The sequence below is a fragment of the Melitaea cinxia genome, chromosome 20 (genome assembly GCF_905220565.1).
Source record: "Melitaea cinxia chromosome 20, ilMelCinx1.1, whole genome shotgun sequence".
NCBI classification, from domain to species: domain Eukaryota; kingdom Metazoa; phylum Arthropoda; class Insecta; order Lepidoptera; family Nymphalidae; genus Melitaea; species Melitaea cinxia.
In genome coordinates this window covers 3343271-3370239 of record NC_059413.1, presented here as the reverse complement: position 1 = coordinate 3370239, position 26969 = coordinate 3343271, and the positions used below count along the sequence as shown (strand labels likewise).

The following is a 26969-nucleotide window of genomic DNA, read 5'->3' as shown; positions in this document are numbered from 1 at the left end:
CAAACCAGTGCTATGGCCGTTGCGTCAACGCATTGTCAATGGATTGATAGAAGGGATAAACTAGGAGCTACTAATTGTCTTCTGAAGGAATTAGCATTGAAATTAAAATACTCTCTCAAATTTTTGCGGTAACTAATGAACTCTACTAATTCAACAGGTTCGGACTCGTTTAGCCGGTGGACCAGTGCGTACGGACGCGTGGAGGGATTTGGGAGGTGCTACTCGATAAAAATATTACTTACTAAACTGCTCGACTAAATTTTTGGTGTTCAGACACGTTTAGCTACTAAATTACTCGCTACTAGACTAAAATACTAGCATAATGCGAACTAGGCATAAGAGGAGAAGTCATTAGTAGTCTTCAAATTAATTCCTTATAAAGGAAATAGTAGCAGTTTTTGTCATATCGATTTATAAATTAATCAAACAACGTTTCATTTAGTATAACAACACGTGACGTTACTGTTACGAACGTTTATTAATGTAAAAACTGTTACAATGTTGTGGAAACCTTTTATTTAAGTGCATAATTTTATAATTTAGTAGTATTGTTTTAATATACAAAGTTTTCTTATATACTTAGTTGGTATGCCTTTAATAAATAAATAAATCAACTGTTTCAACTCTCTTAGATCTCCCTTACAGCTTTACAGATAATAAACATGCGATATAAATAGTTGAGTTTTTATTGTATATCTGAACTTTTTGTAACAAATTAAATCTTAATATCCGAAAATATTCTTGATAATGCCAATGTTCCTTTTCCCCGATTCAATACGGAACTATGCAATTAATGATTCATTTATAACATTGCATATCATTTCTTTAGAAGAAACGTGATAGCTTAGCTTAGTCGTCAAAATTATGTTTATTAAGTAAAACACTTTTTACACTGTGTGGAACGCAAAAAAAATTTGTAAAAAATGCGTTTTTCTTCGTGCTCTTTATTTCTTTTTTTTTAATAATACATTTTTCATACCTAAGGAAAATCTATAAATCTATACATACCCACTTATAAATATAATTGAAGTGTCTGTCTGTGATTTCAAAATAAACGTGTTTTTCAAGTGCACATAGCTATTTACGTGATACTAAAACAAAAGCAAACGCTTTTTAATTTTTTTTCTGTCTGCTGTCTATCTTTCGGTTTGTCTGGGTTAATCTCCGGAACAGCCGAACCAATTTTTATGGAATTTTAACTGGAAGATAGAGTAGGCTGTGGAGCAACATATAGGCTACTTTTTATCCCGAAATTTCGGGAAAAATCAGGATTTTCGCCAGAAACTGCGTTTACCACCCGCAAGTGCCTAAGTTCAGATTGAATATCCAAACTTTTTTCCAACTAAATACGACTAATCCCAAAACATTTAAATTATAAAAAGTTTATTAAACTAAACAATTAACATCAAAATACTCCATTGTGTATATCAAAAATTTACTTTGTTTTGTCAAGTCTGTATAGTTACTTTTTTATTTACTTAATAAATTATTATTTTTTTAATGTTTTTCTATAGGTAAGTACCTACGTATGTCTGTACATCTGTCTCGGGGACTGGCTAAAATAAGATAAGGGAGGTCACATGGCAACATAATATATTATTTATGCTATAATTATCACGAGATCAGGATCACGCCGTTAAAAAAATTATGAGTATCCAGATAGAATCTCCCACGCGGACGAAGTCACGGGAACACCTAGTATTTTAACAATAATATCATTATTATTACCCCCACCCTCCTCCTCTACATAACCAAATTGAAATATAAACATAAATAATCGCGTAGTTCGTGAAACAAAAAGTAAGAAAAATAACCTCGTAGACGACAATAAGGTAAGTGGTGCAGGCTACAACGCTCGTTTATAAAAGAGGCTGATTAGCGTTTGTTAGCAGTTCTGTTCTCACTCAAGTTAGAGTTCGTCGCGCAAGTCGCGCGTTCGTCAGCAATATTATTAAAATTAGAACATTTATATTGAAATAATAAGTTGACTTGTGCTGTGAAATAATGTCGTTCCTCGAAGGACCTTCTCCTAAACAAGCGGAAATGATAAAGTCGGAGCTTGGGGAAGGACCTGAAGAGTTAGAGAAAGGGGTTAGGGACCTCCGTAGTATGTGCGCGGCTAATCCTTACCTACCCCAGCCAGAAGTTCTAGGTGGGTCCCGTTTTTTTTTTTTCATTTTTTTTAATGTTCAAACAAAATTTATATTACGATTAATAAAAATTCATATACCGATGCGATTGAATCTGTCTGTTCTTAATTAAACTATCACAATTATATACTAAATTTATTATTTTTCACGACGTGTAATTTCAATTTAATTGACGCTAAAATATTACCAGTTTAACTTTTAAAAATTATTCCAATTAATAGCACCCAGAAATTACGTTGTGAGATAAAATCAATATTAAAATACTAGTTTTACACGAATCCATCTAAATTTTAATTATTAATTCCATAAATAAGACAAGTTTTTAAAATTTAAATTTAGTATCTTTTTGAAAATATTTCTTTCACACATCGATATGGTACCATCGTATCTTTCAAATCTATTATATATATATATATATATATATATATATATATATATATATATATATATATATATATATATATATATATATATCCATTTTTAGTCAAAATCCTAGACAACCTTTTTTATAAATATATTTTTTTAATTTATATTAATACCTGCTTCTGATAAATATAAATAAGAAAAACCAAGAATTATTGTGTCTTTGTTAGCGTCTTTCTATAAGGTGTTATTGATAATGTGCAAAACACTCGACGTATATAACAACATTGTTGAAACTCTTACAATACTTAGAATACCATTGTATCAATTACCTACTAAAGATATAAATTAGTCTAAAACGATAACTCGTTAAAGGTCTTATTACTCGTTATAGGTAAGGATTTCTCGTTGTCGCGAATATGAGTATTGTAACGTCTTTTGTATTATGCTGCTTATATACTTAGAACTACATACACACTACATACTTGCGTACATATAAAGTTACAGACCTTTTTGTAAATATACGAGTACATTTACCTATAACCTACTTTGCTTTATTGCACGAATACAAAGCATATTTTTATAATATAAATCATTAAAAAATATAATGCAAAATTTAATAAAAAAATAGTTAAAAAAAAATTTTTTTTTAGTTTACGGAACTTAATTTTGTTCCATATAATATCTTATCAAACTAACGTTAATAAATTGATGGAACTCATTGACACTGGACCGATATATATTTGCGTATTAATGAATATTCGAGACTTCGCTAACCCGTTAGCAAAGTCAGACTCAGTCACCTTAAAGCTAGGCGAAGAGACACTTTTATTTTTATTTTGTATGCATCGGTATATCTATTTATTTTAAACTGGTTTTGCTTTAAAAAGGTTTTTGTTCTGCACCATTACTATTTAAAAGTCAAAACAAGTTGGTAATATAAAAAAATTAAGTCAATTTCTACTTTAGTTCATTTCTCCCATAAAATGATATTAGAAAAAAACGAGGCGTTTATTAATGTACATAACTTATTTTATACGCTGATACGAAATGTAGATTTTACAGAGAAAAATCGAGAAGTAACTCCGCAGATTCTACCGTGACCGTACCGTCTTCTGTTATTAATTTAATCACATTTCACATGACACTTAGTGCCACTAAACGCACACGAATCGAATTATACAAATTATTTAATCTTCTTATGTAAAAAAAATATTAAATCTTCCATTCCGACTTCTTTAGGAAACATCTTTAGAGGAACGTCCATTCTGAGTCCTTGTTAAGGGCGCTTTATTTTTCACGTGTCGGTTTTAATACCCGGGCCCTCACCTGGTATGGTAACACTGTGAATGTCACTAGCTAGAGCCATCAGTTATAAACATTCTGAAAAAAAAAAACTCTAAAACTAATTATCGTCGGAGTTACTGTTGTTGTGCTTGTTTTACGTGTTCCGATTCCGGTATCAAAAAATAATATTTCATTTTTTTTTACCACCAAACTCCATTTTTTGTCTTCATCACTGAGAAGGTTTTACTTGCAAACCAATACGGGTAGTTTATTGGTTGTGATGAAACAGGCTCAATGGACAGGTTTTACCTCCTGCTGAAAAAAAATATTAGTAAGTAACTTGCGATAAATATTAACCAGAAACCGGTAAAACGAGTCCTTATGGTTCAAAGTTCTTAAGGCCTGTTTCATTGATTGTGGATTAAGTTTATCCAGCAAATAAGGTATAAATAGATTTTACCAGCACGAGGTAGAATAAGTTATTAGGATCTATTTCTTGTCAATTAATACACTGCAGCTTTTAGATTCATTTTTGCGAAATAAATATCTCATAAATACAGTGGAGTTCGATAGTGAAAAAGAATAATAGGTATATCAAAAAAAAAAAAACGGTTGGTTTGTTATCATCCGTCAAATAGCATTAGCCACACCAATTTAACTGTAAGTAATTCAATTGATGAATGCAGGAAATAAACAACGTGAATATAATTATATTTTAAAATTGTCACAAGGTGAAGTACAATGCCATTGATAGTTGAAATAATAACCTTAGCAGAGAGTAAAAACCGGCGTAACTGTTATATTAATATCTAGTATTAACTTGATATCCTGAACGTTTACTTTCAAAGGTATTGCATGCAAAAAAAAGGTTTAATAAACGAAATCAAATTACTATTAAATCTTACTTTCGTACCATTTTACCTATTTTTATATATTCTGTTCTATATTCTAAAATTTATTATTAAATTAAAGGCTTATTGTGAAGTAAACACTCAATCAAAATTGTTTTGATTATTATTATTATTATATAAACTAGCTGACTCGGCAAACGTTGTCTTGTCGCTAAACGCTATTTAAAAATAGGGGTTGGTGGTAGAAGGGTTAAAATTTAGAGTTGTATATATTTTTTAACGCCAAATCACAATAAAATAAAAAAATAAAAAATATATCTAAAAATTAAAAAAAAAATTGGGGTGGACTACCCTTAACATTTAGGGGGATGAAAAATAGATGTTGTTCGATTCTCAGACCTACCCAATATGCACACAAAATTTCATGAGAATCGGTCAATCCGTTTCGGAGCAGTTTCACTACAAACACCGCGACACGAGAATTTTACATATTAGACAATACATATTATAAGGTACTAATTATGTTTTTATTATTAATTTTAATATATCATTTATATTAAATTCTCGTGTCACAATGTTAGTTACAATTAATACTCCTCCGAAACGGGTGGACCGGTCCGGACCGGTAGGTCTGAGAATCGGTTAATATCTATTTTTCATACCCCTAAATGTTAAGGGTGATTCACCCCTAAATATATATACATATTTACTATATTTATTATTTTTATTTTATTATGATTTGGCGTTAAAACATAAATACAACCCTTAAATTTGACCCTTCTACCAACCCTTATTTTTAATAGCGTTTAGAGCTAGGCAACGTTTGCCAGCTCAGCTAGTAAATATAGGTAAAATGATGTTTCCATTACACTTCTTATCCTACGCAAATAACTTACTAGCCAAACTATATATATCATAACATACCATTAAGAAACCTAGTTATCTACTTCCAATCAATAAGTAACTTCGTTTTACTTAAAAAAAAAAAAAACAAAGGTTCTATAACCTTGAACGTTTACTTTTATTATTCTTTACTTGTAATCACGTACAGTACTTTTAATTCTTACTGCATTAATTGTTGCAATTCTCAATGACTTCGAAGTCCATCTCCAGAATTAGTATTCATAACCAAACCGCTTTCAACATCTGTTAAATGTAGAATATTTTAAAATGAGGATGACCTAGTAAAGTGTATGTCAAATTAAATAGTGTGTGTGTCGTTAAAACTGTTATATTTATTTTAAACAAGCTGCGTCGGAGAACTTTGTACCGCCATATTTTTTTCGTGAATATATGTCGATTTATAACCAACATAAAAAGGAGGAGGTTCTCAATAATACTGTATTTTTTATGTATGTTGCCTCATAACTTTTACAAATCAAAAATTTTAACAGTAATTATTATTTTTAAAAGTGCTACTTCCTCCGATTCGGAATGTAGATTGTACAGGCAACAATCGACAAGAAACTCCACAGACACTCTTTTAAAAATAACATATAAACTGTGCTTTAGGTCTTAGTATAAAATTAATAATATCTTGCATGAAATACAGCGTCACTAAGTCCACGCATTTTTATCGTCTATGTAATCTTGCACCGAACAATAAGCTTTAGTTATTAATTTATTTTTAATTAACACTTTCAAAACACTTTCATTGCTGTGTGGTTACGGCAGTAAAGAATATAGCCACCCCATCTCTCCCCGTGGGTGTCGTAAGAGGCGACTAAGGGATAACACAGTTCCACTACCACCTTGGAACTTATGAAGCCGACCGATAACCACCCAACTGCTGGCTTTCAAATACACAGGGCGAAGACTGGCAGCAGCGTCTTCGGGGCGACAAAGCCAGCCCTGCGGTCTCCAACCCGTGGTGCCGTGCGCCCAGCGTGGTGACTATGGGCAAAACACATTAGTTCACGTTATTTTATTATATTTTATTCACATTATTTTATTATATTTTATTATATTTTTATATTATATTTTTAATTTATGTTGAGACAATTGCAAAATTGTTTGTGATATTTTAATGTACATGTGAATACCATTACCGTTTATATCAAAGCAATCAATATGCTTAAATATCATATTGTTATAAATATATTGCGCCGCAATTGTTAATATCTAGCTTTTGAAAATACGAGTATAGACAAACATAAACATAGACTCGAGCTTCAAGATCGTTTTAAATGCCGCGAACAGCCCTTTTTTTGCAAAATAAATACAGTCTCACACCTCCACAGCAACAGACCGTAAGAGATAACATTATGGAAATAGCTAAAATATATTACACGCGCAGAAGCATCAGTCAGTTGTCGAACTTTTCTAACTGCGAATGCTGCGGAGCTGAGTCTACCAAGGATGACAAGTGGAAATAAGCCTCTCGATATATATTTTTAAATTAGAATTCGGATGTTTAACTTTGGGTAACGCAAACACAACGGACATGGTTTCTTGGCGTACAAAACCGAGTTGTTTGTTTTAAACCAACCTTGAATTCACAACAACGAACTGTTCACGTCATCGTAATTTACTTTTTTCATAGCAACTTTAAAAATAATAATAAGTATCACCAGCATATAACTAGATATAGTGCTATTGTGATAACAAACACCTTTAACATAAAATAGCAGATCATTTATGTATATATTAAAAAAAGAAAAGGACCTAGAATCGATCGCTGTTGAGCGCCGATTTTTAGCAAAGATCCAGAAGACTTCGATCCGTTTGATACATGTTATCCATACATATTCGTATATTTCATCATCATGCCTGTAAGTCAACTTTTTCAATGACATTTTTTAGTTGAGGATGTAAAATAAATATAAACATAACTAACTATATATACATCCATATGAATTTAGTAATAATTGTGTTTGCAGGCAAAAGAAAAAAAACCGACTTCAATTATATAGACAAGTAATACAACGTAGTATGTAGACGAAAAAATAGTCAAATAAATACGCAATATCAAAGATTACTCCAAAAGCTGTAATCAGATCTCGATGAAATTTAAATGTGACCATATGATAAACATCGGCTTTCGATTAAATTAAAAATCATCAAAATCACACACACCCAGTAAAAAGTTATGCGGATTTTGAGAGTTTCGCTCGATTTCTCTGGGATCCCATCATCAGATCCTGGTTTCCTTATCATGGTACAACACCAGAGATATCTCCTTTCCAACAAAAAGAGAATTATCAAATCGGTTCATAAATGACGAAGTTATCCCCGAACGTACATAATATATATATACACACATATATATATATATATATATATATATATATATATATATATATATATATATATATATATATATATATATATATATATATACGGTCGAATTGAGTAACCTCCTCCATTTTTGAAGTCGGTTAAAAAGCGGTTATTTTAATATTACAAACAGACACTCCAATTTTATTTATTTGTATAAATGTGTTGAGTATTCATTACCTTCCTTTACTAATCGTAACTTATTTATATGTAAGCAATATTTGCCATATTACATACAATTATAATAATTTTTAATCTTTTAAGATCTTACAAAAAAAATGGATTTTGGTGGCAATTATTTTCAACAAACAGTAGGTATACAACGAGTAAAGTACGTTTAATAAAATTTAAATTCAGATTATGTTTGAGCTATAAAGAATTTAATAAAACTTAACAATGTATTATACTTAAAAAAGAAAAAAAAAATCCAAATTGATTCTGGTTTATTTAAATCTGTAGTTTTTTAAATGGTTCCCTCTGTTTTTGTTTGTTTATTATTAAAAACGTGTAAGAATCTACTTGTGTTACTTTGTTGGCGTGGAATTTGATCCCATTATTACGCAATAAACATTCAAGAACTGTTTAGGTACTATTTCGTACTGTAATGTCCTCATATGGAGAACTGGCTGTGCTCGCGATTTCATCCGCGTGGAATTTAACAAAACAGTTTTTGTTCAGAGTTATAAAATTAAATAAATGTCTAAAATTAAAGTAGCCTAAGTTATAACTTTACATCAGCTATCTACCAGTGAAAGTCCCGTTAAAATCGGTCCAGCCGTTTCAGAGATTAGCCGGAACCAACAGACGGACAAAATTTGTAAAAAATCTTATTTTGGTATATGTACTGTGTATACACCCATATGCATTTATGACTCTGAATATATTAGAGATTGGCGGGAAATAACAAACTGTTCAAGTATACTATAGTTTATTTATTTATTTATTTATATATAGGCATAACCCAATTCATTAGACATAGTAAAAGAGACAAAAAGCAAAAATAAAAAAAAATGTTCAACTACAATTAAAAGAATCAGCTGACTTAAACAATAATACTAAAAACAAAACAATGTAGTATTAATAAATATAAAAACATTAAATTCATTTCTCATAACATATTATATATACAAAATAACTTTTGCGAATTCACTCCACGAACAAGACATAAGGTCGTGTGTCAGCCACCAAGTTCAGCGTTCTGACTGAATGAGCAAGGGGGCCGTTGCGCACTAGCTCGGTTCTGCCGTGGGGTACTGCAAATAAGCTCGATCGCCGTCTAAGTTGTAGATACCTATCGGGTACACTCAAACCTATCCACTGCAATACCCCTGGATTATTGACAACAACGCTGAATACAGTTCTCTCATAGTCTCCAACTTGTTAATTTATTTAAATAAAATAAAATTCACAGTAAAAACTAAAAGATTTTAATAGCCATAAGATTTATTTTAGCGGGCAAAATTAACACTCGAAATATTTTTTTTTTTTTTCATAATTATCTGGAATATTTTATATTTTTTTAAAGTTAGTGTGAGATTTTCGATTATCCCTCCCTCGGTTTAAATCAGATTAGGTGAGATTCCATTGGACCCCCCCCCATTCTCAGCTCACGTAATTAATGGGTGTCGCTTAGCGGATCCTTGGTAAAGCATCTACTTGGAAATTAACAGACAATTTGTAAAATTATTAAAACGTACTAATAACATAGTATTTATATTCTTTTGTATGTACGTCAAATTGCAACTCGTTTAACGTTTTTTAATATGTATGTGTCGAAGAAATTGCGTATTTAATATATTTATATAACCTTCAGGAGATATATATTAGTTTTTCTTGACTAATGCGACGTGTTTTGCGTAAGAAAATATCAGTAGAATATAAATAGCTGTCAAGAAAAGGAAATAAGGAATAATTGAGCCAAGCGTAGTAATGTAATTTTAAAAGAAAATAAGTACTCTCTGATTGACATAATAGCTACAGATTTTATAAATAAAGCAAATAAATATGGCTTTTGAAACGCAAGCTAGTTCGTTTGTTATTCTCACTTATAACTGGCTTTTTAAACCTTTTGCACCAATTTGTTACGCAGTAAATTATTATTACGTTGTACAAACAGGAATAACATAAAGATGGTCTATAACCGTAGTTTACCAGCCATACCATAGCTCATGTAGGAACTATTTAGTAATCTGGGCCATAGCACGTAAGGGTGACTCTAGCCTCTGGTGCCCTACTAAAAAAGAAAAAAAATATATGTGTGTGTGCAATTACCACACGGCAGAAGTGAAACTTCCGAAACAGCCTACGAGATAGTTTTTTCACCGGGAATATAAAATACTCTGTAATGTATTCTATTTGTTTGTGTTTATTTCTTTATCGTGACGTATTTTCATTTCATCGAGTCTCAAATCACAACGATTCTAAAGAAGTTTCACTGCAAAAAGGTCAGCCAAAAACATGCGGCTTATATTTGGGTATAAGTACTGTTATAAAATGGTCCTCTAAAAATATCTATCGATTTGCGCCTTTGTCTTAAGAGGCACCCCAAAAGCCTCAGGTGCACCGCACCCATGCACTATAGGGAAAACCGTCCCAGAAATAACGTACGAGACAGTTTGTTAATGCAACCTATGTAAAACATAGTCTAGTGATACTTAGCAAGCTGACGAAAATGATCGTAAATAATCATCACAGTAGCCTTTCGCAGTCCACTACTGAACATAGGCCTCCACAAGTTCACGCCATTTCTCATGTGTTTTGCCCATAGTCACCACGCTGGGCAGGCGGGTTTGGATCGTAAATAATATAAAAGACTAACTGTGTTCGCGACTTCGTCCGCGTGGAATTCAACAAAAAATGTTGTTCATTTAGAAAAAAAAAGTCTAAAATAAAAGAAGCCTAAGTTACTTCTTATTACATCAGCTATCTGCCAGTGAAAGTCCCATCAAAATCGGTCCAGCCGTTCCAGAGATTAGTCGGAACAAACAGACAGACAAAATTTGTAAAAAATGTCTTTTGGTATATGTACTGTGTATACACCCAATATGCATTTAGCAAGAAGCGGTTACTATATACGATTTTATTTTTGTGTTACCCACACATTAGGAATTCTAAACATATTTGAATATCATATCAAAAATTGACCGCTCCAGCGGGGTTCGAACCCGCGTCTCCGACTGACCGTGTCGGCGCTCTAGCCAATTAAGCTATGGAACGATGTACCCGCTAGAGCGAAATTTTTTGATATGATGATTTTTATTTTCGGTTTAAGCGAACCGTGGCGCCGTCTATAGTGAGTTCTTTCACAGAGACCCGTAACTATTCAAAGTTTCATATTACAATGAAAATCTTTGACAGGAGACGACACCATGCTATTTTTAATATGTACGATTTTATTTTTGTGTTACCCACACCTTAGGGATTCTAAATATTTTGAATATCATATCAAAAATTGACCGCTCCAGCGGGGTTCGAACCCGCGTCTCCGACTGACCGTGTCGGCGCTCTAGCCAATTAAGCTATGGAACGATGTACCCGCTAGAGCGGAATTTTTGGTATGATGATTTTTATTTTCGGTTTAAGCGAACCGTGGCGCCGTCTATAGTGAGTTCTTTACAGAGACCCGTAACTATTCAAAGTTTCATATTACAATGAAAATCTTTGACAGGAGACGACACCATGCTATTTTTAATATATACGATTTTATTTTTGTGTTACCCACACATTAGGAATTCTAAACATTTTTGAATATGATATCAAAAATTGACCGCTCCAGCGGGGTTCGAACCCGCGTCTCCGACTGACCGTGTGTCGGCGCTCTAGCCAATTAAGCTATGGAACGATGCACCCGCTCGAGCGAAATTTTCTATATGATACTTTTTAATTTCGGTTTAAGCGAACCGTGGCGCCGTCTATAGTGAGTTCTTTACAGAGACCCGTAACTATTCAAAGTTTCATATTACAATGAACCATAGCTTAATTGGCTAGAGCGCCGACACGGTCAGTCGGAGACGCGGGTTTCAACCCCGCTGGAGCAGTCAATTTTTGATATCATATTCAAAAATGTTAAGAAGCGGTTATTTTAATATTACAAACAGACACTCCAATTTTATTTATTTGTATAGATTATTCGAGCTGATAATCCCATCAACATGAATGTACCAAAAGCTTTTACTCTACTCTAAATCTTTTAATTCAGAAAAAAAATGTTTGATTGATATTTCATTATTTTATATTAAATTGTTCATCGTTGTTTTAATATTTTACCGAACTTTTGTTACAACTGAACTTTTGTCCGCAGATAGAAAATTACTAGAATCATTCCTAAGAGGTTGCCGCATGGACTTCGAGAGGGCACGCAAAAAACTAGAAACATTCTGCTACGCTCGCTCGCGATTCAGAGATCTCTTTGAAAACCGCTCTCTTACAGAACCACCTCTAAACGACGTGTGTAAATTCCTGTAAGTCGATACTTTTTTATATATTTAGTAACCTTATAATTTATTATAATAATTTATAAGTATATATATGGTATATAGCTAATTACTAGTTGAAAAAAAATATATATACCTATATATATTATATTGTTTAAGTAAAGGCTATTATTATTATGATATATAGACAAATAAATATAAATGATTATCACATGACAAGATTACAAAAAAAAAACTAAATTTATATTACTTATAATGGGAAGTAAGACGGCGAAAAGGTCTGTTAAGAGTAGGTACGAGTAGGAGGCGTAAAATAATGATTATTTCATAAGTAATCTAACGTTATAAAACACATTATCATCACTTCATCCTATCGCAGTCCACTACTGAATATATGCCTCCACAAGTGCGCGCCAAAAATGGCGTGAACTCATGTGTGTTGCCCATAGTCACCACGCCGGGCAGGTGGGTTGGTGACCGCAGGGCTGGCTTTGTACCACCGAAGACCCCCTTACAACCCGTGTTCGGTCTATGTATTTCAAAGCCAGTAGTTGGATGGTTATCCCGCCATCGGTCGGAATAATAAGTAAGTAAATAAATGGATCCCTTAGTTGCCTCTTACGACACCCACGGGAAGACAGGGGTTGGCTACATTCGTATTACGTAATAAAAAATAAAACACATTAATTTACTAAAATATTAAGAGTACAATAGTAATTAGACTAGAACCATTAAATTTGACAAATATACCCAATAAAAATTCTCTCTGATCCTTCTCCTACACAGGGAAAGAGGCCTATCCCCAGCAGTGGAATATTACAGGCTGAAGCGTATTATTTTATGAATCAAATTCGAGCATTAGATTATTGAGCAACGCGTACAAGTTAGACATTTAAATTCAAAATTTGTGTTAAATTTAAACAACGTGTGTCACGCGATTTTTATAAATTGTTCTGTTAAATTGACTATACATCACTTCATAAAAAAATCTGAAATTAATCAATCAAACGATGCTAGTAAGATGTAAAACAGTACACAAAAACTACGAACGTTACATAAACTAACAAAAGGGGAAAAGGATAAATCTTCTTCGGAGGCTTAGATTTCAAATACATGTAGGTACTACCAGCAAGTTAAGATTACTTGAAATGTAATAAATAGTTGCTTGTTTGACTAATACGACTATACCTTTATGGTTATTGGTTTTGGCGAGATCTACTAATAGATATTGGTAATCAAACGTCACTAAACTTTAAATATATTTTTCGTAGCACTTCCTCAAAAAAGTAACATTCTATGCCAGAAAAAGCGAACGAAGCGAAGAAAATTGTACTGAATTTCATTCATCCTCTATGGGGAGAATGTGATTTAAATTTGGAATACTTACCGAAATTTATACTGAACTACATCTGTGTTTACACCATTGAGTTTGTATATAAAGCATTATACATCTTTTTGAAAAAGGAATACACATTTATTATGCAGTTATGATTATTAAATAAATCTCCACCACCACTATCTCCGACGTATACTACCTATCTATAATGAAACGCAAGTTCCTCAAACGCAAGAACAGAGAAATACTCAAATCAACTCATCAACAATAAATGTACCGAACAAAAATGTAACTCTCTCTATCAATAATTGGACCAATGTTTCGAATGTTAACTTTTACTTTTAATTGTCATTATTTTTAATAAATGCTTATCTCATATTATTATTTTGTTATTTATTTGGCAAATGGTACGAAAAGTAGATTATTTTCCTCGGTGATAAAGCTGTCTTAGTCTTGGGTGAACTTAAATACCTCGCTACACTTAGGACTCGTCTTAAATCCCTCGCTTCGCTCGTGATTTAAATTTTTAACACCCTCGCTACGCTCGGGAGTAAACCTCGAGTCCTTCGTTACGCTCGCGATTTAAATCGTCACCCGCGACAGAAGACACTGCTTTATCCCCTTGGTTAATAATCTACTATTTCATTGCACTAAATCTATAATCTATAATATATATAAAAGCGAAAGGTCACTCATCATTGCAGCCTGAAAATAAAACTAAGAATATGGTGTATAGAGAGGTTTTGAAAAATAACTATTAAATTATAATAAATTGTGCCATTTAAAAAGTTGCTCACTGTGATAAGCCTTTCAAGTGACTGAAATAAAAAAATAATATGCGTTAAACATCTTAATAGTAATGCATATCTTCATAACCACGCGGAGGTAGTCGCGGGCAACAGTTAGAGTATTATAAAACAAAGTCTCCAAAAGTGTATGTGATCAATTCCCTCAAAATCTACTGAATGGATTTTCATGGGGTTAAAAGGAAAAGGCTCGGCTAAGCCGATTTTGATGAGAGTTTCACTGGTTTGCCGGGAAAACTTTGTGACAAACTGATTTCAACGCGGGCGAAGCCGCCTCATCGCATCATCGGTCGTCGTCCGAGTTTCATAAAATCCGTTCTTAGCGAATGTCTACGCCCTATAAGGAACCTACCTGCCAAATTTCAAGTTTTTAGCTGTTATAGTTTCGAAAATTTTGTGATGAGTGAGTCAACCTACCATCCCCCGTTTTAACCCCAAAAGAGAGTTGATTTCTAAAGATATATTATTAAGACACCTTCTTACCATCTGTAGAGCATACATTTTAAATTTCAAGTATCTTACTTCAAAAACATAGGACTTTCATACAAACTACCAAGCCCCGTTTTACCCCCTTAGGGGTCGAGTTTCGTGAAATCCATTCTTAACAAATGTTTACACCTTATAAGGAAACTACCTAAACATTTTGAATATCATATCAAAAATTGACCGCTCCAGCGGGATTCGAACCCGCGTCTCCGACTGACCGTGTCGGCGCTCTAGCCAATTAAGCTATGGAACGATGTACCCGCTAGAGCGAAATTTTTGATATGATGATTTTTATTTTCGGTTTAAGCGAACCGTGGCGCCGTCTATAGTGAGTTCTTTACAGAGACCGACAGAGATATTCAAAAATGTTTAGAATTCCTAATGTGAGGGTAACACAAAAATAAAATCGTACTTATTCAACTCTCTTACTTCTCAAACATAGGACGTTCATACAAACTTCCAACCCCCGTTTTACCCCCTTTGGGATCGAGTTTCGCAAAATCCGTTCTTAGCAGATGTCTACGTCCTTTAAGAAGCCTACTTGCCAAATTTCAAGTTTGTAGGTGTTATAGTTTCGGAGATTTCGTGATGAGTGACCTTTCGCTTTTATATATATTATAGATTATAGATAAACTTGAAATTTTGATCAGTAATAAAATAAAAAATAAATAAAACAACTACCGCAGGTTAGCTGGAAGAGACTTCTTTTAGAGTTATCTCTACCGGCTTTCTACATATAAATTATATAATGTGTATAGCGCCTGACTGAGCACAGTAGTCAGTGGTCGTCGTCCGGGTTACATCTGACGCCCGTTAGCAATAGTTTTCATTCGTTAGTTTTGACTCATTGCATATTGGAAAATTACTAAAATCGGAAACATTTTTTTTTTATTGTCCGCTTTACTTAAACACGCCAATACGCCAACACGCCAACATGCCAAAACTCTAAGACGCCAACACTCCAACATGTCAACACGTCAACACGCCAACACGCCAATACGCCAACACGCCAATACGCCAATGCGCCAATGCGCCAACACGCCAATGTGCCAATACGCCAATACGCCAACACGCCAACAGGTCAACACGCCAATACGCCAATGCGCCAACACGCCAACACGCCAATACTCCAACACGCCAATACGCCAACACGCCAATACGCCAACACGTCAAAACGCCAACACGCCAATGCGCCAACACGCCAACACGTCAACATTCCAACACGCCAATACGCCAACACGCCAATGCGCCAACACGCCAACACGCCAATTCGCCAATACGCCAACATGCCAATACGCCAACATGCCAACACGTCAAAATGCCAACACGCCAACACGCCAACACGCCAATGTGCCAATACGCCAATACGCCAACACGCCAACAGGTCAACACGCCAATACGCCAATGCGCCAATACGGAAATGTGACAATACGCCAACACGCCAACACGCCGACAGTCCAACACGCCAACATGCCAACACGCTAATACGCCAACACGCCAACACGCCAATACGCCAATACGCCAATACGCCAACACTCCAACACGCCAACACGCCAACACGCCAATACGCCAACACGCCAACACGCCAACACGCCAATGTGCCAATACGCCAATACGCCAACACGCCAACACTCCAACACGCCAATACGCCAACACGCCAACACGCCAATATGCCAACACGCCAACATGCCAACACGCCAAAACGCCAATACGCCAACACGCCAACACTCCAACATGCCAATACACCAACACGCCAACACGCCAATACGCCAACACGCCAACACGCCAACACGCCAACACGCCAACACTCCAACACGCCAATACGCCAACACGCTAATATGCCAACACGCCAACATGTCAACACGCCAATACGCCAATACGCCAACACGCCAATACGCCAATGCGCCAACACGCCAACACGCCAATGTGCCAATACGCCAACACGCCAACAGGTCAACATGCCAATACGCCAATACGCCAATACGGAAATGTGCCAATACGCCAACACGCCAACACGCCAACAGTCCAATACGCCAACATGCCAATACGCCAACACGCCAACATGCCGACATGCCAACACGTCAATGTGCCAATACGCCAACACGCCAACACGCCAATACGCCAACACGCCAACACGCCAATGCGCCAACACGCCAACATGCCAATGCGCCAACGTGCCAACGTGCCAATGCGCCAACACGACAGGACGCCAACAAAAATAACAAACCTGTTTAAGGGGCTCCCAGACAAAATCGGCCGTTTTCATGTGCTATAAAGTATACGTTAAAGTTACGTTAAAAATATCAAATAAATATATGTTGTAACTCGGATTCAGCTTATTAATGTGACTGTAAGATAATTGTATAAAATTCTCTAAATAAAGAGAAATAATTGTTTATCTGAACCACCTTTCGCGTACAAAAATCGTATAGGCTTTCTAATTTTACTACTTACAATGGTGAATATTTTTTTTATTAATTAAGAATCCTGTACTTAATATTTCTACAGAAGGGTTTTTTATTAAGTGCAGTATTTTATTAGAAAATCGTAAAAATATAATTTTTGGTTATTTGCCGGGCGACAGGCGGCCCGCGGCAGACGGCCAGAGGCCTTTGTACGGGGAACTTGTGTCGCTCGTCATCGCACGCTGCTCTTGCTTACGCGCAAATCTATTTACTTTTTTTAATCCAAGATAGGCATCAAAATGTAACAGGTAGACAGACTTACTGTTGAATTTTGCAATTGTATTTACTTCAAATAAAAAAATAATTTAAATTATTAATTTTGAGCTGTGTAAATGTAAAGCTGCTTAGCTTGTGGTCTAAGATCCGAACCTAAAGTCGATCTTCACCGAGCCGATAATAGAATAAAATATAAATTTAGTATATCTATACAAATAAAATTGGAGCGGCTGCTTTTAATATTAAAATAACCGCTTTTTACTAAATTCATATGGATGTATACACGATACATACACAAAAATAGCATTTTGACAATTTTTGTCTGTCTGTATGTCTGTTTGTTCCGCCTAATCTCTGAAACGGCTAGACCGATTCTGACGGAACTTTCACTGGCAGATAGCCGATATAGTAAGGAATAACTTAGGCTACTTTTATTTTAGAAATTTATTTATTTTATAACTGCGAACTGAACAACAAGTAACACCTAGTAATTAATATAATTTTATAGCCTAAATGATCGACACGACAAGAAGAAAATTAAATAATAATTATGGATGATCACAACTTGTACGCAAGCTCTTGGTCTAGAAAACGGATCAATCGCATGTCCTAAGTAGTACAAGCTAGAGCCGGTAGATGGCCGAGTTTAATAACCTTTACGTAATACTGATCAGGTGAAGTGCGGGTGGGTGGGGTGTGGCAAAGTCTAAATGCTCAAGGTCATTGAGAAGGGGGAGCCTCTTAATAAAGAACCGTTATTTATGATATTATATCTATCCTGGTCCGGAAGAAGCCACTTCGCCATCTAAGGACATCGTGGCAAGCTTGCCGGGACAACTTTGTGACTCACTGATTTAAACGCGGGCGAAGCCGCGGGCACAGCTAGTAATATTATATATCACTAGTTGACCCAGCAAACGTTATTTTTAACCGACTTCCAAAAAAGGAGGAGGTTCTCAATTCGACTGTATTTTTTTTTTTTTTTTTTTATGTATGTTACATCAGAACTTTTGACCGGGTGGAGCGATTTCGACAAATTTTCTTTTAATCGAAAGGTGGTGTGTGCCAATTGGTCCCATTTAAATTTATTTGAGATCTAACAACTACTTATCGAGCTATATCTAATAATGCGTTTTTACTTGACGCATTTTTCGTCGACCTACGTTGTATTATACCACATAACTTTCTATTGGATGTACCGATTTTGACAATTCTTTTTTTGTTGGAAAGGGGATATCCCTAGTTTGGTACCATGATAAGGAAACCAGGATCTGATGATGAAATCCCAGAGAAATCGAGGGAAACTCTCGAAAATTCGCAATAACTTTTTACTGGGTATACCGATTTTGATAATTTTTAATTTAATCAAAAGCTGATGTTTAGCATGTAGTTACATATAAATTTTATCGAGATCTGATAACTACTTTTTGAGTAATCTTTGATAACGCGTAGTTACTTGACTATTTTTTCGTCGATCTACGTTGTATTACTCTTCGATGTAATTGAAGTCGGTTTTTTTTTCGTTTGCGAGCAAACACAATTATGCCATATATATTATTAAACCCCTTATTCCCCCCCCCCCCTTGTAACTTAGGGGTATGAAAAATAGGTGTTGGCCGATTTTCACCGTTTCTCAGACGATATGAACACAAAATTTCATAAAAATCAGTCCAGCCGTTTCGGAGGACTATTGTTACGAACATTGTGACACGAGAATTTTATATATAAGATATTTTCATTACCTAGGAAACTTGCCAGCGCGTACTTATGTCTCTAAATGATGCGAATGTGTGAACTTTTTAAGGGGATTTCTGTTACATTAAACAAAAAAACCTAATGTCTACAAACATAGACGATACTAAGTCTGATGTACTCGTATGTCGTCTAGTCACTGAAACCAGACATTATCTATACCTATAATAAAATGGTAGGAAAGTCAAAACTGTACATTGAATATTTTTTAAAAGAATACTTGGGGTGTGATCTACAATCGATACCGAAGTCAAAAATATAGTTTTTAGAATTTTTGTCTGTTTGTCTGTTTGTCTGTATGTATATCCGGGATAAACTCAAAATGTACCGCATGGATTTACTTCAAATTTGGCACGAAAATTATTAAGAAGTCGGGTCAACATATAGGCTAGGTACATATTATCATGCTATCACCTACCGGGAACGAGCAGTGAACCTTTTTTTCTCAACGCATTCTGTAATAACGTGTAATCTAACGACGCATATTTGAATGTTGTTGTTATTATGTTAATAACCATGCTATATAAGCTAGCTGCACACTATAAAAATCACGAAATATAAGTAACTAAGCCGATAAACATAATTAAATGAATATAAGTAGACAAGACAATTTTAAAGCATCGCCATCTATGGGATTTTTCTGTAGATATGAAATGTAAAGAAGAAACGGGTAAATGATTGTTATTTTAAAAGGTATAATCGTGGGTATTTTTGGTGCTGTATAGCGTTTACGCAGACGACATCGCGGGCAGCAGCTAGTATATAGATAGAAACGTGTCGTAAAAATTAATAATAATGATACACGATATTTAAAAAACGTTTTAATTTATGTGTAAATTTCCATTACTCATACTTGGTATATTATACGCAGTATGTATACGTAGTACGTATACGGTCACTATACTATACAAGGTCCAAGATTATTAATAGAAGTACCTAAGTTTACCATCAATATTTGTAGTAAACAAATTTAAATCAAAATAACATTTAAAAAAAAATTAACCAAACACGAAACACGTTAAATTACCTGATTGCCTACCTGACTTCGTACCTGATCGAATTTTTTAATACTTTCTGCATAATAAATTATCTTGTTGTATTTACGTGGAACATAAATATCAGACCAATACACAACAAAGACGACCGTATCACGTTCCTAACTTACTGGAAACACATCAATATCGACATTGTGATAATACAGTAATGGTGCTTTACCGATTCCGTAGACGAGAACTGAATATATAGATAATATAATCATTCAAGGACTTAGAAGAAGGAAATAAATCGGTATAATTTGTCTACGAATTTCATGGTCGAATTACTGAATGGACAGACGCTTCTTTTTTTTAAAATTGTCTATAAAAGTTTAGAATTTAAACAAAGACTTAAATATTATATAAATAAATCTCTTTAACATTTATATACAATACACCAAGATACACAGGTTACAGGTTGGAGGTTTTTGTTACAGGTAATAGTCGACCACTGATATATCTGTATTTTTTTTTTCGATAAATAAATATAATAATAGCACAGACACAAATAAATATCAATATTACACCCAGACTCAAGTGGGAATCGAAGCCACAACCCCTGTAGCAGAAAGCAGGGCAATTACAAACTACGTAAACAGACTAGTCAAATATTGTTGTTATTTTTCTGTAAACTTGATGATATTTTTAGATTACAAATGTTTTTATCACATCATATGCGTGCGAGACGCGGAACTATTATGCTAAATGTATATAAATAACATAATTTGTATGTATTTATTATTAATTTATGTATACATGTAGGTATATTATTAAATATACTTATATTTATTACTTGCCCTGTGTTTACTTAACAACATACAATATGAGTATTAGTAAATATAGTTGTAAGCAGATTTTGATTTAAAACGTAGTAAGTATTGCAGTTAACGCTATTTTAATGCGAAGTGCTGACTAAAACAATTACAATTTCCTCAAAATGCAGGTCAAGGGAATTAATACTTTCTTAGTATTTTTCTTCTGTTGTTTTTCGTGTTTAAGTTTAACATATTATTTTATAATCGTGTAAAATTTTGACAGATTATATTATGATTTTATTGACGACTTTTTAACACAGCCATATTAAATAATCGGATTGACTTTAAATAGTGGTAAATATCACATTTTTTGCAGAATAAAAACGGTTAAGTTCCAAACCATAAAATCTAAAGCTAATAAAATATTGCTTAAGTTTATTTATATTAATTTAATAAATCGCATTAGTTATAATACTACATTCGTTTGTGCGCAGTAATGTCGGGAAGTATGTAGTTGGAGTATTTTGTTGACCGTCCATCATAATTATCGATCAGTTGGTGATCGAAAAGTTTACAATAACTTCCCATACAAATCATCGTTTTGTTTAATTGGAATTTTCAGCAGGGTAAGGTAAACTTGCGCATCTCGAGAAAAATTCTACATAAAACTTCTATTCCAACCGTAAATGTCGAAGGTTAATATTGCAAGTGATAAAAAAGATATGGTGAAAAAACTGGCGTATCTCGGGAAAAATTATACATAAAAACCAAAACATATTCAAAATTCATCATATCCAACAATAACCAAAGCGTTAATATTTTTTCTTGATTTACTATAGAGACATAGCACCCCTACCCAAGCTGACGGATGAGGGCCTTCGCGTGACTATCTTCAGGGTGAGGCCGAACTACCCGGAGAGCGCGGCAGACATTGCGGCCGCTGTACGAGCCATCCTGCTCATCAGCGATGTGCGCATGCACGACGAGACACTCATCGCGGGTGACGTTTTCGTTTGGGAGGTAAAAATAATACACTAAAAAACACACTGCTAAATATTTATCTACTTTGGATAAATGTCAAGGTTTTAGTTGTCTAGACGTAATTGGTTAATAGCCGGTAAATTATAGACCGAATCAATTAACAAACAGAGTTTAAACTTAACGATTAATTCGTTCGGAGTGTATGCTACCTCAAATTGCTTATTTTCCACTCGGCAGGATGTCCATATCTTCCAAACTACTGAATACTTAAGTTTGAAATTTATGTATGGTTAAAGTTCAGGACATAAACTATCTTTCATATGTTTCAAAAACACGATTCCATAAAAATTTCTCGTTCTCGATACAAGAAAATCGCAAAGTTACCTCTATTTTTGTATTAAAACCTTAATATCTCAGTAAATATAGAAGTCATGGACTTGAGATTAGGCATGGTAATCGAAATAAGTATGAAGAACATTTTATATGTTGCGTTTTTTAAAAAATAACTATTGATAATGTTTGTGGGGAGAAAATACATATAATTCGCGCGGTGAACAACCATGCGCTCTCAATTCTCATGTGTAATTTTTAGTACGGGTGAAATCTGAATTCGAACTTGAGGTAGTGTAGTAGTATTAAGGTTAATATTTTCATATCAGGCATCACATGTACGAGCTTCGATAGCAGCGCGCGTTGCGGCCGCAGCGGGTATGGTGCGCCGCAGCATACAACTCGCTCAAGCGGCGTATCCGCAGCGTATGCGTCGAATTCACGTAGTCGGAGCTCCCGCACTTGTCGCCTCTTCATTACACCTCATGCGTTCCTGTGTTAATGAGAAAGTTCGAAAACGGGTAAGCGCCTACTTGAAAGTTTAACTTTTGAATAATCTTATTTTTAAAACAACCAAGTATATATTAGCTTTATAAAATATCATAATTATTGTAGGAGTACTTTGGTAAAAGTGACCTAATAATAATTGTGTTTGCTCGCAAACGAAAAAAAACCGACTTCAATTACATCGACAAGTAATACAACGTAGATCGACGAAAAAATAGTCAAGTAACTACGCGTTATCAAAGATTATTCAAAAAGTAGTTATCAGATCTCGATAAAATTTAAATGTGACCACATGATGAACATCAGCTTTTCACTAAATTAAAAATTATCAAAATCGGTACACCGAGTAAAAAGTTATTGGGGATTTTCGAGAGTTTCCCTCGATTTCTCTGGGATCCCATCATCAGATTCTGGTTTTCTTATCATGGTACTAAACTAGGGATATTCCCCTTCTAACAAAAAAAGAATTATCCAAATCGGTATACCCAGTAGAAAGTTATGCGGTATAATACAACGTAGGTCGACGAAAAAACCGTCAAGTAAAAACGCATTATTAGATATAACTCGAAAAGTAGTTGTTAGATCTCAAATAAATTTAAATAAGACCAATTGAACCACACCACCTTTCGATTAAAAAAAATTATCGAAATCGGTCCACCCGGTCAAAAGTTCTGATGTAACATACATAAAAAAAAAACAGTCGAATTGAGAACCTCCTCCTTTTTTGGAAGTCGGTTAAAAATAGACTGTAATCCTGACCCTTCTCGACATGCATTGACAGGAAATAATTATTGCAAGCTCACGGTTAAAATTCAACTATCACATAACAGGTGCCGAATGTGTGAATATTCGCTCACAGCCTTCAGAGGGTATTATTAGCCTTAACAGACGGCTGTGTTTGTATTAATTTATTCAAAATTAAAAATTGATTTCGATATTCTGTCAAATTATAATAAACTAGATGGCCCAGCAAAGTTTATCGATTTTCCCTAAACTATCAACCCAAAAAAAATGTATTCAATTTGATATAACCATTCGGTATATATGTGCGTACATATGTATCGGCTTTATTTTATTATCATCGTACTAACAATAACTAACATATATTATAAGTAAATATCGTTACTAACACACTAATACACTATGGATGTACACGTCTGAAATAAACGCTTATTATTATTATTATTATTGTAACAAAGTTTTGGAACGAAGTTCCTTACGGCAGGCTTGACATTTGGCTGAGCGAGCGAACTAAAAAAAAAATGTGATACTTACTAAAACCGTAAGAAAAATATATAACGAAAGTGACGGAATATCAGTCACACGACTGTATAATATGACATTTGTAAAACTAAAATATTACTAGTAAACTTTTTTTAAAATTATTTATGTAATTTTATACTGTCGACAAAAATAAATAAAGCCATATGTTTTTATATTTCATCTTAATAGTTTGAATTATAATTATTTTCTTTGATTTATTTTATTTTACGGTATTTGTTATTTTTTAAAATACTAAATTGCCTAAATACTTTTATTTTAGGTACATAAATTAAAAACCAATCAACAAAGTTAAAAAAATAAATCAAGAACTAGAAAATATGTATAAAATTCAACATTTTTTTTTCAAATTGTTGCTTCTATACTATCCGAAGGAACTTCGTTCCTACCCGGTGTCCCATGACACCACATAATTTTACTTTTTATCATTATTATTAATATATAAAATTACGGATATCACCAAATGATATTTTAATTTCAGTACTACTTACATTCAAAAGCTGAGGAGTTACTGGATCATTTCCCGGTTCGCGTGCTGCCAGTCGAGTGGGGTGGTGAAGAGGAGTCCATAGAAATCCTCACAAAGAAGTGGAAACGTCGCGTTGACGAAGTCCGTGACTACCTTCGCTATCTCAGCGAGCTATGTGACGTCACTCCCGATACATCGTACAGCAACGACATCTACGGCGCTGTGGGTTCGTTCCGGAAACTTGACATTGATTAGATTTTAACTAATCGATAATATACAACCGTAGTTTAGTAGTTAGGATTAGATTTTATTTATATTATGCAAAGGCAGTCCTCATCGAGAGTGACGGCGTTTCCGTATGTGTTTAAAAGACATTGTTCTTACTTTCTTTTGTCCTTACCGTCGGTTAAATATGATTATAATTCTTTGGTTGCCGAATTTTCGGACTTAAATGTTGAACTTATCGTTTCGTTACAAATGAGTCATTCTAGCGTAATCATTTTTGTGTTATTTAGATAACTAGTCATTTTATACGTCTATACACCAAATTACAAAGTAAATGAAGAGCTTAGATAATTAATGAATTTCGCGTATTCAGGTTTAAACAAAAATGTTTATATCTTATTCAATAGGACTCATTTAAATATGTCTCTATGTTGATACTGCGTAAAATTTTCATATTGCTACCATTATAATAATACTTCTATTGTGTTCCTCTCTAATTGCTCTACTACTACTAGCTCAAATATCTATTAATTTTGTACAAGTTTCAGTCCTTTGTACAATCTATGTAATTTACAGTAATTTTGAAACTTTTTTTTACGTGTTAGGTATATAAAACAAGTGCCTAAAAATAAACACAAAAGAAAGTAATTGCATTCATTCTAGACATAATATTATCTCGTTTAGTTTTTAAGAAAAAAAAAACAGAATCATAATGTTTTTTTTTAGATTTAGATTGTTTAAAAAAAATTAAACTTTGCGTTTTCAATTATACCTAGTGGTTTTCTACCTTCTAATTGTGTGCGTTAGTATGTGTGTGTGTATGTGTGTGTGAGTATGTGTGTGTGTGTCTCTGCGTGTGTGTGTGTCTCTCTATGTGTGTGTCTCTCTCTGTATGTGTGTGTCTGTGTGTGCGCGTGTGTCTGTGCGTTTGTGTTTGTGTGTGTGTGTGTGTGCGTGTCTGTGCGTTTGTGTGTGTGTGTGTGTGTGTGTGTCTGTGTGTGCGTGTTTGTGTGTGTGTGCGCGCGTGAGTTTAGGCGCGCGCGTGTGTGTGTGTGTGTGTGTGTGTGCGTGAGTGTATGTGTTTATCATAAACGCCTTTATATTTCTTTTATACTAGGTATACATAATATGTATTAAGAACTAAACTATTGAACTAGTAACTAAGTTACCTAGTATAACTACAAAAAAAAATATTACTTTTTCCCCTCATAGTAGATACATTAGCATATTGTGATAAAATTGGTAATCTATATATTTTATTATACGTAACGACTTATGTAGTTTTATTTATGTGTATTAAACTCCTTCCTTATGGCATAGGAATCGCTAGAAGCGTGTTTTTGATTAATGTGGGCGTGCCGGACGTGGAAGTAACCTTTGAAATTTATGAATAAATAGCAAAAGAAAAAATGTACTAAGATATTTTTAAACCATTACTTACGTAGTAACTATTTTGTAATCTGTGCCATTACTGTGAAAACTCGGGCGACATAAACGCGCATTTCATTTGATTTTACATTATTTCCTAAATTATACGTCCAAATTAAACGCTATAAAAGACAAAATTGCGCTTCAGCCTGTAATATCCCACTGCATAGGCCTCTTTCTCCTTGTAGCAGAGGATCAGAGCCTAATCCACAACGCTGCTCTACTGCAGGTTGGATATATTGCCTACTATGAGAAACGATCGCTATCAGGTGTACATGATAAAAACCGGGACCGACGGCTTAACGTGCTCTCCGAGGCACAGTAGGGACTAGACTCTCAGACCCACAAGGACTAACAACCAGATCGGCAATATATGTTTCTATAAACACAAATATCAACTCCAAGCGGGTACCGAACCCGCGAACGTTGGTGTTTAGGCGCCGCCGACGCGGCACAAGCACTATTCCACCAGAGCAAAAACAAAATTTATCTTCTTAAAATTACCTTGTTGATGAAGTATTGTTCATTAATAAGGATT

The 26969-nt window shown here is 34.2% G+C and overlaps 1 protein-coding gene across 1 annotated transcript; it reads left to right on the top strand.

The window, feature by feature from the left end:
* The first annotated feature begins 1832 nt into the window (after positions 1-1832).
* LOC123663212 (retinol-binding protein pinta-like) lies at positions 1833-26275 on the top strand. The gene is made up of 6 exons (XM_045597907.1): positions 1833-2152; positions 12228-12387; positions 22050-22230; positions 22851-23042; positions 24791-25819; positions 26038-26275. The coding sequence occupies exons 1-5, from the start codon at positions 2005-2007 to the stop codon at positions 25031-25033; spliced, it is 924 nt and encodes a 307-aa protein (XP_045453863.1). The 5' UTR covers positions 1833-2004; the 3' UTR covers positions 25034-25819; positions 26038-26275.
* The last annotated feature ends 694 nt before the right edge of the window (positions 26276-26969 follow it).